The sequence below is a fragment of the Aythya fuligula genome, chromosome 2 (assembly GCF_009819795.1).
Source record: "Aythya fuligula isolate bAytFul2 chromosome 2, bAytFul2.pri, whole genome shotgun sequence".
Taxonomy (NCBI): Eukaryota; Metazoa; Chordata; class Aves; order Anseriformes; family Anatidae; genus Aythya; species Aythya fuligula.
This window is the reverse complement of record NC_045560.1, coordinates 132824556-132838672: the sequence shown is the minus strand read 5'-3', so window position 1 is coordinate 132838672 and position 14117 is coordinate 132824556. Positions and strand designations below refer to the sequence as shown.

At 33.4% G+C, this 14117-nt stretch overlaps 1 protein-coding gene across 2 annotated transcripts in view; it reads left to right on the top strand.

The window, feature by feature from the left end:
• The window catches only part of MMP16 (matrix metallopeptidase 16), a 189128-nt gene extending 175763 nt beyond the window's left edge, over positions 1-13365 (top strand). For both annotated transcript variants that reach the window (XM_032181550.1, XM_032181551.1), the window contains 3 exons: positions 1168-1318; positions 5820-5935; positions 9253-13365. In XM_032181550.1, the coding sequence (XP_032037441.1) occupies positions 1168-1318; positions 5820-5935; positions 9253-9587 (602 nt within the window). In that variant the 3' untranslated portion in view covers positions 9588-13365. The remainder of the gene's footprint in view (positions 1-1167; positions 1319-5819; positions 5936-9252) is intronic.
• The last annotated feature ends 752 nt before the right edge of the window (positions 13366-14117 follow it).

Genomic DNA, 14117 nt, shown 5'->3' with positions numbered 1-14117 from the left:
TAAAAGACAGGGAAGAGCCTAGAAGATAGCAGAATTATTGTGGATAGCACTAGTCTAAAGGCTTATAATATGAGGTAATGAATTTGGTGACATGAGTTCATTGAGGAAGAAGAGCTTGGATAGGAAGCTAGAGCAAACTGAAGGTGGGAAAATGAAGTGTTAAGAATCTCAAGAGAGCACAGGGAGCATCCTATCCAAAAGCAGGTACAGGTACTAGAAAAAATTGTGGCAAATTCTACTTTTGTAGACATGCTCACTGCTAGACAGACAATATATTCAGCAAGTAACTGAAACAGTAAGGATTCAACCACTGAGCATTGCTGTCCAGGAGGCATTACGCCTAAACTGATATTTAAAACAGATTAGGTAACCTTGTGTAGATATTTGCATACCAGCTAGCATCACACAACTACCTTGTGTTATCATCATACACTAAATCAATTGTGTGGTTTTCAATGATCCACTACGCAAAACCAAAGGTTAAATGATATTGCCACTGGTACTAAAGGCAACCACTCATTAATTTCAGGAGCACAGCATTTTCACCTGAGGGACTTCAGAACCTTAGTTTGCAGTCTGTAGGTCACACTAAGGATATGAATATGAATGTATAATATGAAAAAATATTTTAAAATCTACCTGTACATTATGCCTAAATAATTTAACTTTTTCAGGAGAAAAAGAACACAGACATAAAAGTATTCAGTTTATATGAGGATAAGAGTTTCTATTTTTCATTTATTTATGTTTTCTTATCTCATTTTGTCTTAAAATTAACTATTTTTTTCCTCGTGCAACATTATATACTATTGTATTGTACTGCTGTAAATTTATTACATTACCGTTCACAGAGACCCTTAAAGATGACTTAATTTTCACTCTGGGTTTGATCTCAGAATAGATGGTATTAGAATATGTGGTCCTATTTATGGTCCTTTTGGATAATAGATGTTTTATAAATACAAGGTATCTGTAATATATTTTATTTTCAAAGGTATTTTATTTTGGCATTATCTGCAGTGATATAATATTTTTCATTTCAAAGTTTGTAGCACAATTACTGTACCCTATGGGAGTCTTATTTCTTTAGAATGTATTCATTTCAATACTGAGAGTTCTGAAGACTAACACCTATATATGTATGTCTTTATATATGGTTTTGTACAGGTAACAAGTTCTGGGTTTTCAAGGACACTACTCTCCAGCCAGGGTATCCTCATGACTTAATAACACTTGGAAGTGGAATTCCTTCCCATGGTATTGATTCAGCAATTTGGTGGGAAGATGTTGGGAAAACCTACTTCTTCAAAGGAGATAGGTTGGTATATGAATTCTTCAAGGAAACAATTTTGTGGATCTCAACTAAGCACATTAATCTTTTCTGTTATTTCTCTAAAGAAGTTGTGCCACTTCAACAACTCAGTGGTTTTTGTGGATGTTATTAATTCCTCCTGCAGAGGGCCATACTTCTTTCATATTTCTTATAATCTATATTATCATTATGTTAGCATACTGATATGAAGTGTCTCTTTCCAGTGGAAAGTTATGATTTAGAAGTCAACAGGCATGTCACAGTTGTGACAAATTTAAATTTAAATATTCCAAGTAATGTAATTAGCTTGCACTCTCACTTTATTTGGGTAGTTTCCTGGTGTTTAGTCTTATGTCCACTATTACCTCCTTTTTATCCTCATTTCTAAACTCTAGCACATAAACAGGCAATGATTCATTTGAAAGTTTTTAAGGTCAGTGAAAATGGCTTTGTTGCTACTATTTAAAAATGAGATAAGAAAGGAAAATGACAGCTAACACAGGAAGCTAGAGAACAATTTAAGCAGTTCCCTAGGAATTATTTTTAAATTAAGGCTATGGTTTCTTTCAGAAGGGACACTTATTTTTATTATTAAAAAAAGAACAAAAGAAAAATGGTAAAATCTGAGTTCTCCTCCAGTCCTGAAACTGACTTCCACTTGTCACTTATTGTCTCCATGTCTTCATTTCCATATCTGCAAAAATAAAGGAAAGAATATTTGTCAACTTTATAGAAATGTTAAGAAAACCCATTGGTTTTTGAAGCTCTGCAAGTTATCTGAATGATGGATAAGTTCAACTTGTTACTATATTTGTTTATTAATATATTCTGGGTGCTCAAGACACCAATAATAATAAACAAATAATAAACCAATAGAAAACTTATTCTTTCCTAATTATTTGAATGTTTATATTAGTATTGTTAAAAGTATGATTGCTGCTGTTATTACTGTATGGTACTTAGGATTATGAGACATTAATAATGTTCTTGGATGTCTTAAGAAATTAATTTAATGCACATCACAGAATATTTTTAGTTTACTAGTTTAGTAGATAACACTGTATTTATCATCTTTTAACAGTACAATAATATTGCTTTACAGACTGCCACAACCAACTGTATTGTTAAAGGTTTTGTTTGTTTTTAAAGAAAAATAGTTCTTCAAGATCTGGTAAAGAAGGTAGAAACTAAGTCAAAATTTAGTGGTGTTTGAAAATTAGCGAAGAAAGACACCTGTATAATTTGCTTCCTCTTGTTCAGAAGATTGATTATTATATTTTTATTTTTCATGTAAGTTCATTTTCAGATAATAATTTCCCACCTCCACACACCTGGGAAAGTATGTACAGTAGGAATCTGACATGACCTTCACTTAGTCTTTATTCAGAAGTGTCCTTTTATATTTCCATGCACAAACAGTTACTTATAGTTAATAGTTTCCTAAATAATAATAATAATAATAATAATTGGAAATAATATTTTAACATAAAAAAAAACCTTCAGTAAAAAAAAAAATCTGTTGACAAAGTTTAAACTTAGAGCTAACTAGCAGAATGAGACTCAGCATGATATAAATGCATTGCAGTATGTAAGAAGATCGAAGAACATGGAGCTTGCAGAGATAATTGAGCTATTATGGGATATTGACCACCAGTGGGAATAAGCCCATATACCACTAAGCTTCTCAATGTGTATTTTTTATATCACAATTTCTTTATTTTATGTAAAGTTAGAGTTGAATTCTGCTGGTTTTAGTAGTACGTATATATATACTATAGGGCTGTATTTAATCCTTAGTAAGGTATGAATGTAGCTGCTTAGTGGCAGGACATAGTAATTAAAGGAAATCAAAACATTACACTAGCGTCAAAATAACAATGTTCCTGCTTATGTAACTCAAGGACATGTACAATTGTTTTGATGATAATATTCAGTAAAGGAGCTTCAGGGCAGAATCTAGACAGAGTTAAATTTGCCAGAACAACGGTATAAACAAAAAGCAGTTGGAGCAATAGAATAACAAGCATAAAATATTACCTATAAGATTAAAAATATAAATATATTTAGAAGTTCAAATAGTAAATTATATTATAATATTTGTATGTCTAAACTAATTCATGAAATGATCATTATTATTACTTGAAGTGATCCATTTACACAGAAAAGATAACTCTTCAAAGTAATTCTATGAAAGCAAAAGAGGGCACAAAAGACTGCAGAAAGACATTTTACCCACTCTTATTCCTCTCCTTAGAACTGAATAGTGTAGGACAAGACGATAACATGCTTGCTGCACTTCTTGACACTTGGCCTTGTTTATGACCCTCTTTGGTGTGTTTTTTGCACTTTTTAGTTTAAATGAATCTTTTTTTTTCATTGATAAAGTTTAGTTATCTGGTAGTTTACAATATGGTTAAGTACACAGTATTAACTAGAGGAAAGAATGCATTTTAGCAAATGTTTTTCTATATTTATTTTTACGAAATCACAAAGTGCATTTTCATTTATTTTCTCCCTTTTATTCTATCAGTCTTTGAGATATAGTAGCACAGTTTATATAGTTGGTAAAGCTCAAACCATTCAAGTCGTCACTGGGGAGTCTGCTTATGAACATTTTGCATGCCAAGGAAAGACAGAACTAGGCTTTTCCTTACCCTGTGGACATGCTCATTGTTCCAGCACTGACTGAAGAGATAGTATCATGATCGGTCTTTTCCTAATAGGATTTCTCATCAATGCTGAAAAGACAATGCTTTCAGGGCTTTCAAGTGTGTACTGACTGTGTCCTCAAAGATGTTTTTTAATGGCAACATATATGTTTGAAAGTCCTATAGGACTGCCTGTTTCCATCATGTAGAAAAACATAGAGGTTATATATGTAAATGGAGCTCGCAAGAAGAGCTCCAGGTTGGAAGAGAAGAAATGAAAAAGGATGGAATTAAGCAAGCAAGAAAGGGGGTTTTGGGAAAGAGGGATAGAGGAAAACATAAGATAATTCATAAGAAATGCAGATAAAAATGATAAAAAGATAAAAAGATAAAAATAGAAAATAGAAGATTAAACTCAGTGAAGAGTGAGAACACAGAAATGAGAACAAACAAATGTGGAAACAGAAGATGCAAGCTAAGGCTGAAGAAATGCAGAGTCAGGACATGAGTTATAACTATCTGCATTAGTATTGATTTCAGATCTTTGTTTGCTATTTCTACATGTTGTTTCATTCTCCATGTAAATTCTAAAAGATGTTCCATTTCAAAATAAACAACATCGTTTTCTGGCTGGTTACTGGTGCATGTGCTACTATATTAAGAAATCAGCTTATAAAAATGATTTATGCATTTGAAATAAAAAAATAAATGCAAATAGTTTTTAGTGTAATTTACCAAATCTGCCACCTTTTAATTTCACTAGAATTTTAAAGCCAGGGAAATGCCACACAGGGCAAGGTACATAAGAGTTTAGTCTATTCTGTTTTTCAGAAAGATCAAGAGATGAATTGATTAGTTTCTAAGAACCTTCACAAGGAAAAAATATTGTCCACTTAAGGACTCTTTAATCTACCAGGATATATCATAACAACCATTTCTAAAAGCTGAAGTCAAATGGTTCAAATTATAAAAAAGGTCAAGAATTTAGCAGGACTATATTATTAATTCAGGTGATATGGAGAGTTTTATAGCCTTTATAGGTGATTTTTCACGAGAATAAAGCTGAATTTGGAAAACTCCCAAAAAACTATGCTCTAACTTAGTGTATTTTAAATTAGTGGAGCCAAACAAAATATGTACTAACCTCCCCAGATATTATAGCAATATACACAGAGAAACTAAGGATACTCTATGATAACACTTAGATGCATATAGCAGTTTAATCATCTGCGTAAGACCAAGGGAAGTATCAACGTTATTTCTAAGTGTAAATAAAATCAAGATTGTAAATATTTATCTGAAGTTCAGGTTGCCTAGAATTTGCATATTGAGGCTTTTTAACTAGAGAAAGACTGGTTGACAATGATGCAGAAGTGCTTTTGAAATTTTCTGTTGCATCGTAACTATGTAATAAAATGACCAGCTACAGTAATGTATATTCATAGGGAGTCAAGTTAAGCAGTTAAGCATGCTGGCATTTTTGTGATTAAAATGTTAGTTAAAACATTTGTGTACCTTTTTTTTCATATGCTGCTTCTCTTTGTTTCACTGTGTTCTAGACATCAGAATTGCTCTGATTAAAAGTGGGACACAAGTTGATTTAGTTGTCAAAGTGCAAAAATCTTTTATCTTTCTTTTTTTCAGCGTATATGAAACAGTTAATCTAGTTTGCAAATAGATTTTATTTCTTTGTTATTTGGTAGTATCTTCAAAGAAAAGAACTCAGGTGTTTTGTGACTATTGAATACAGCACATGTCAGAAGGAAAAAACTATGTAGTTTCTTGCCTGTTATGTTATATTTTTTTTTGTTTTCTTTCTTTAAAAAAAAAAAAAAAAAAAAAAAAAAAAAAAAAAACAGGTACTGGAGGTACAGTGAAGAAATGAGATCCATGGACCCTGGTTATCCCAAACCAATCACAATTTGGAAAGGTATCCCAGAATCTCCTCAGGGAGCCTTTGTCCACAAAGAAAATGGTATGCAAACACATCTCTGTTTTAATAATTTACTAGTTTACCCTTTATGTAAGATAAAGTAGCAGAGCAGTGATTGACTATTTGTATTAAGTAGTGGAGGAATTTATGAAGAGAGGAAATATTTCCTGCTATAGAACTTGATTTTGTGAAAAAGGATTTGTTTGCTTGCATGTATCACTTAACACAATGAAGGGAAAAGATCTTTCAAATTTAGCATAATAAACATTAATTTTCATTCTTTTTGTTTGTTTATTCTGTCTTAAATCATTTAATTATTTCTGTTTTCTGCAGAATTAAAGAATGTCTTAAAATGAGTTTTCTAACCACAGTATATCTCCATTTTGCTACTGTCAAGGCATTGGCTGTTTATACAGTTTAGAAGGTAGTACCTTTATTCTGAACAACTAGAACAGGGAAACCAGATTTTTATCTGAATAGAAATCTTAATCTGATATATCCTTAGAAATCTATGTTATCAAAGATGTCATAAACCCATGATACAGAAATGCAAATCATGGGGATGTTAGTATAAGGTGCTATTACCTGGACCAAGATGGATCATCACATACAGGAATCTAGAATTTCGGTTTGCCACAGTTCCAAATGAATGAGAGCAGCCAAAATCTCGTCTACTTTATGAGAATTCAGTGCTACTCAGGGCTACTGGCAGGCTGTCCTCAGTTGCACAGAGTGTAGATACCTTTGATGGGAATAAAAATATGCATCTGTCCTCATTTGTCATTGTTGGAAGAAAGTTGTATGGCATTTATGATTTATTTATTAGTAAATTTTGAATTTCTTGTGCTCACCTCACAGACAGCACATATATGTATTGCCATATTATTTTAATTTCCTTTTAATAATTAGGCAAAAAGATTTCTTTCCATGTATAGATCATTTCCATCTAGTATTTCAATCTCCAACTTAAGTAATTTACTATAGTTTTTTGGTTTTATTTGTTTGTTTGTTTGTTTTCCCAAAATATATCTAATTGCTTCCTTGCTTCATCTCTGTTACACCCAGAAGTAGAAAACATCTTTGGATTCCAGCATTTTGGCTAGACTAGGTTTTTTTATGTTGTTTTTCTTTGGTTTATTTTATTTTTACTGGGAAGTAGATCAGGCATGATGATATTCTGCGTATATTACACTCAATAACTAACTGTTGTTTGTAAATACACATATATGTTTGGAAATGGGCACAAAAATTATGTATGCACGCACAAGCACAATTGATATAACCTCTGCTTTCTTCCCTTAATTACTTTTTAAGCATATTTCTAAAGATTTACATCCAAAAGGAATTTAGTACATATATATGTTTATATATAGTGAGGCGCTGGAACAGGTTGGCAAACACAAGTTGTGGATGCCCCATCCCTGGAGGTGTTCAAGGCCAGGACAGATGGGGCCTTGGCCAACCTGATCTAGTGCCAACCTGATCTAGTGGATGGTATCCCTGCCTGTGGCGGGGCGGGGAGGGCGGGGGTTGGAGTTAGATGATATTTAAGGTTCTTTCCAACCCGAGCTATTCTATGATTCTATGATAGCTGTATGTATGCATGTATTATTTTTTTTTTTCTTATTTTGATTGCACTTCTTATAAAATGGTTTCTCTATTGAGCTCAGGTACATGTGTCTATCATTATGAATGCAAATTATCTTAGTGTAACACTCAGATGAGTGGTTTTCAAAGTACTACAGGGGCAGAACACTTATTACTAAGGCAGAAAAGACTCTTCATAATGTCAGACCCACTTCTCTTTTCTTCCCCAATAGCTTTGATAGTCTGTCTAGCAGTCTTTGAATGAGGAGGGTGGTAAAACATGACATTATATTGTGAAGAAGGTGAAGGGAAAAGGACATTCTTGGGCTTCTCAGGAAGCCTAAAAGGACCCTAGGGCAGAAAAAAAGGCAGAAAATGGTATCATAAATTTCCCATTAAACCACTAAGACATTTTTCATGAAATAATGAAAGCAGGCATGTCCTGAGAAATAGTTCAGATCTCCACTGCTGCTTATATGGAAATACCAAGAAACAAAAACAGATACCAATATGAAGTAACACAGCTTATCTGGAAAGAATTTGAGTGCATTTTGTCTGGATCTGTTTTCCTTTCTTTGGGTAGAAGAGCTGACATACAAGCTTATCTTCATAGTTCTGTTGATGACCTTTTGAAAGCATATCTTCTAATTAAACCAAATAATTTTTAATTTATTTTGGCTTTCCCTTGTATTTTTATTGTGCAAACCATGCAAATAAACACCTACAGTAAGTCTGATAATAGACAAAAGGATTTCCTTAGCAATTAATACTAATGTCAGTATTTTGGGTTATAGGTACCTGATATATACAAGTTTGTAGTTTATATATATAGGTAAGAATACAGATATAGAGATGTCATATCTCTATATAGTCTCTCTATATATATTAGAATATTTTTATAGATAATACATCAAATTGCTTCAGATGAAGTACTTAACTGGGAGAAAAAAAAAATTTGGAAAAAATCCATCAGTTTGTATTCAGCCTATAAACAGTGGGAGGAAATTCACCCTTTGTGAAAGTTTGCTGTATTTGTTTGTTTGTTTGCTTTTCCAGATTAATACCATTTTTCATCTGGGATAATACAGTAACAGATTTTTGTCAGGGAGTCTCTCTCTCTCTCTCTTTTTTCTTTCTTTTTTTTTTTTTCCATGGAGGCATATTTGATTGCATCTAAATGATCAAATACCAGCACCCTACAGAAAATTTAAATGTGTACACCTGTTTTTTTGTTTGTTTGTTTTTTTGTTTTTTTTTTTTTTTGGCAAAGCTGCTTTTATTTCACACAGTTTCCTTCTTCTGAAGTACAGTGGTAGGCTATGTGACACTGAAGAGACAGAGCTCTTATTTCTGGCTAGCTCAGCATAGTAACTTATTTCAGTAGACTTTTCATCTTGAAGAGCTTGAGATGCTTCCAAGTGCATGCATAAAGCTGGCCCCGAGGATTACAGCTCCAGTTGGGCTTTCAATGTATAAACAAATCACCTGGACCCTGGTCTGTCAAAAATAATATATTTTTTTTGGAATTCCTTTATTGTTTGTGGTAATGCAGGAAATAAAACCTTTCTATTCTGTAAAAAATAGGGGAAAACAGATTTTCTAGAGAAAGGAAAGAAATGAAACTTTTGAAAGGCCAATCAGTAGGGTACATTCCTCATATTTTTTATCTTTCTAATTGTAAAATAATTTGATACCAGTAGTTTCAGTCATTGGGTGTAGATGGCATGCTTGATCTGATATGACTGTGAATAATTGTGATTTTTCTTCCTCAGGCTTCACATATTTCTACAAAGGAAAAGAGTACTGGAAATTCAATAACCAGATGCTCAGAGTGGAACCTGGCTATCCCAGATCAATCCTTAAGGATTTTATGGGTTGTGATGGACCAACAGACCGAGACAAAGACCGACACAGCCCTCAAGATGACGTTGACATTGTCATCAAATTGGACAACACAGCCAGCACTGTGAAAGCCATAGCCATTGTCATTCCTTGCATCCTGGCCTTGTGCCTCCTTGTCTTGGTTTACACTGTGTTCCAGTTCAAAAGGAAAGGAACACCCCGCCACATACTGTACTGCAAACGCTCTATGCAAGAGTGGGTGTGATGTAGGGTTTTGTTTTGTTTTGTTTTTTTCTTTCCCTCCCAGGAGTTTGTGGTAACTTGAGATTCGACACAAGAGCTGTTATGCAGTTTCCTAGCTAGGAGCAGGCATCTGTCAGTCTGAAACAAAGCTGATCTTTAAAACCCAGGGGGTTGCCTGTCCTGCGCATGAGTGGCGATTTGCTCAGCTGGGAAGCTTCCATGATACAAAGTATCTGCTGTTTCTTCAGTCCTTTGTCTTTCTTTGTCATTCAATTTAGGCCTTTCCTCTGCACGCCAAATGCCCGATAAACTATCAGGATTAACTAATGAAGAGGAAAAATAAAAAATCTCAAATGTTTCTACATTTTTCCCTTAAGGCCTGTTCCCCTTTGAAAAAAATTTTGCTGAAAGTCAATTTTTTTAGAAAAACACAACAACCTGCAATGGAACTTTCAGGAAAGTGAGAAGACCCAAAACAGCTTTGTCTCCAAAGAGGATTGCTTTCTGTCTGCTATGGATAAAGTCCTACTCCTACTTCCAGTTTGTCAGGTGGGAGACCCGGATGACACGCAGGACTTCAGACTGTTTGGACAGCCATTTTCCAACAAACAAGGGGCCAAAATATCTGCAATATAGTAACAGCCTTAATAATACATTCATTTTGTGTTTTATACAGCTGCTCTGGGCTATGTCCTCAATGTTTTAAACTCATTTATATTCATTACTATATTCAAGCGGAATCTTTTTATTGATTTGTTTGATTTTGGGTTGGTTTTCCTGCATAATCTTTCCCAAGCTGTACCAAGCCAACTGCCCCAGGCCTTTCACAGGTCTGTCAGGAGCACTCATTCCAAAGCATGGTAAAAAGCAGTGTGTCTCTGAAGTGGATTTCAATGAACTTAAAGCAACAGTCATGGTGGAGAGAACTTGACACTGGTATTACTTTGGTGTAACCCTTTGAGAACTATTGCATCAGAGTCTGGTGGATGTTAATCTTGGTTGTCATTAAATTACAGGATTGTGTTTTGGAAATACAGATTTTAAAAGAACAACAGGTTTGTTTTTGTTTTGTTTTGTTTTGTATTTAAAACGGATTTCCTGTGACTGCAAGTGAGTGTTTTTAACTACTTGCATTATCGATACAAAAGCATTTATAGCATAAAGAGAAAACAAACTATATTTACCAGCTACTTTCTGGTTAAATGAACCAAACCTATTTTAATATCTTCTACCACTTACCAAGGATTTTTCTGAACTGGCTACAGTTTTATAGCTTAGCCTTTTATCTTAAGCAGCTTGAACTTCTATTTTAAACTATGTTGCATGATAATACAATTTGCCTCTTCAGAGGTAGAGTTACAGTTTCAAAGGAAAACTAAAATGATGACTCTGATATTGCATGAATATCCTCTGGTGTGTTACCCCCTTGCATGTTCACTATAGTTCTCAAAGGGTTAGTCAAATCTCTGGCCTTTAGCTGAACATGATATCACCGACAGAGCCAAGGGACCACCAAAGCATTTTGTCATTACGTGTAATTTGTGCTAACAGCAGTATTGTCATTTTCATGTGACCTGCAGAGCAGGTTTGTATCAATATTTTTTTCCTAGAGAAAAGTCAGCAACTGACAGACCTCTTTATTGATTTTAGGAGCTGCTTCTTGCAGTGATAGGCTTTACAGTCACTGGGCTGTGAACTTATTAAAGATGGTCAGAATGATGCACCCCAAATGTCAGACACCTGGTTTTTTATGAAAGCCAGGATTTGAGGGGAGTAGCTTTTGCAACAATGAACAGCTTGCCTTGAACTTGATTATTGACCTGTTGACTGTCATTACCAAGTTAAACATTGTCTTCTGTGAACAGCTTCACTGTCTGAATTTCCTTAAAGTGTACTGTCCTATGTCTTTGCTCTTTGACCTTTAACTTGCAAACTGGCACAAACTGAATGGAATCCGGTGTTGCTAATGATCTAAGATGGGTTTAATTTCTTAAAGGCCTGATGTACATTATCCAAAATTAGAGAAAAAAATGTTGAAGTGTTTTCTTAGGAAAGAAAAGACAGAAACAAAAATATTTATGATAGATCTGTAGAAAGGTATTTTGCTATGTATACATGCACACTCTAAAAATGAACTACAGTAGAAATGATTTTTTATTTAACTTGAATACAATTTTTCCATATAAAGTTATCATTTCTACAGATAGCTAGTTATTAATGAAAAGGTTATAGGAAAGTATTAAAATACTTGAAATGGCCAGTATTGGCTTTTACATAAAATAAGACTTTTGTACTACATTCAGCCAATTTCTTACTGATTTCTTAATTCACATAACTGGATCACTTTTTAGAGAGTGTAGGTATATATACACATATATTATGGTTATTATTTTGGTAATGAATAGCTTGACTGCCTTGAATTTATATTTATATTGAGCATAGCATGAAAAATAGTATGCCTTTTTGTTCAACTACATGATTTTATATTGATTTGAGGACTTTATGAACTTATGTGGCATGCTATAAAGCATTGCAAATTGTTATTTCTTAGAGCATAAACAGATATACATATGTAACGGCTAACAGAAATGAAGATTAGAAAAAGATATAGTTTTACAACAAATATGCAATGCAGATGGCATTTTTGAGATGTTTTGTAGAGGTACCGCATACTGTAGGTTAGAATTACACCAGTATCAGCCCATAGCATTATTTAGTAAATCCAATTCAGTCATTGCTGAAAATATATATTAATTGACAGTTAAGTAACCTAGGGTATTTATTGCACATCTGCTCATTTGGTGAATTCAGAATTCAATGCCTCTTTGTCATATATATTAATATGTGTGTGTGTACATGCATTTGTGTATTTAGAAATGCATACACACACTCACATACACATACATGCATATTTTAATTCATGCATAGATTTTTATTGTCAACAATCTACTATAACTTATATTTTGCTACAGACAGAACAAAATGATTCATCACCTGTTCCAATTTTGTCCCTTGGTGGAAAATACTAACACTATTTACTCTGCATTTGGTTTTCCTCTACAACAGGAGAACTGGTTTTATATTATCTTTAATTCAGAACAGCATCTCATCTGTTTTTTTGTTCACTTGAAAAATTCACTTCAATTTTGAAATATCTTTCATGGCAGCTTTAACTTTTTGTGCAACTGTTTCCCTGAGAGTAATGAAGTGCTGAGCATGTTGACTGTTGTTTTTTGATAAAGTAACAAAAATGTTTGCATTTGGAGAACTTAATTTTAATTATGCAGGAAGGTAAGTGTGATAAGTCTAGTGCTTGGTATATGGTACATCATAGATACCTGAATACACAAGTTGATTATTTTCTTTTACTCTAAAGTGCATATATATTATATACAGAGAGGGAAAAGTAATATTATATTGGCATGTTTATGTCACGCAGAGCAAGATTTTGTCAGCATTTATCTTATATACTCCTATTTTCAGTAGATTATAATGCAGTCATAAAGGTTTGTTTTAAGTAATAGATGTAGGAGCAATTGTGGTCAGTGGAATTTCCAAATATATGTTGGCTGACTGAATTATGGAAATTCAGATTAAATTAGTGGTGTTACCTGATTTAGTTTTGAACTCAAACAAGTAAAAGTTCTAAGACGATGTTATTTTTTGAACAGTTGTTTTTCTATCAGGGCCTATAATTACAAGCACTAATCAAAAACAAAGTGATTGAGTTCTGCAATCTGGGTTCCTACTCACATGTCGTAACTTTTCATATAACATTTTTAATAAACTTTTCCATATTGCTACTGTCACAATCTGTACTGTGGAAAAATACAAAACTAAATATTCATTGTGTTAATCAGTTACAGTCTATCAAGCTGACTATACGGGGCTGTGTATCTTCAAAATAATATGGTCTGTATGACGCAGGAGGTCAGAGTAGATAACATCACCATTTCACCTGGCCTTTTAATGTATAAAACTATGAAAAGGTTATTGACTGTAACATATTGACACAATTTTATTTTTTTTTTTCCAAAAAATACACTTTAAAAAGTATGTAATTGTATATTTACTGGATAGCCTGAGATTGAGAGACTCAAATGGCTCCAACGGAGCCCTTTCAAGTCTCCTGAATAAATGTAATACATGTTTTATATCTTCCTATGAATTTTTGTTCTTTTTCTTTTATTCAAAGTGGAGAAAAGGGAGGGAATAACTAAAGAAAAAACAAAAAAGCTACTTTTGTGAATGAAAATGACAGAAAATAATATATTCAAACATAAGGGGCAGATTTAAACTTTCTCTTGGCAGTGTACTTCACCTCCCAGTTGTTTTGCCAAGACTCTTGTGCTATGAGCACTGGGGGTTAAGAACAGAGTGTAAGACTTAATTTTGAAATTTCAGCTTTTTTTGGCTTACTTCACAATCCTAACATCAGTTAAATGTAGCCTTTGGTACCAAATTGTATAGAATAGAATTCTAGCTTGTTGGTTAGAAAAAATGTGTGTAGGATAGAAAGTAGGTCTGCCTAAAAGCAACGGAAACTTTACAT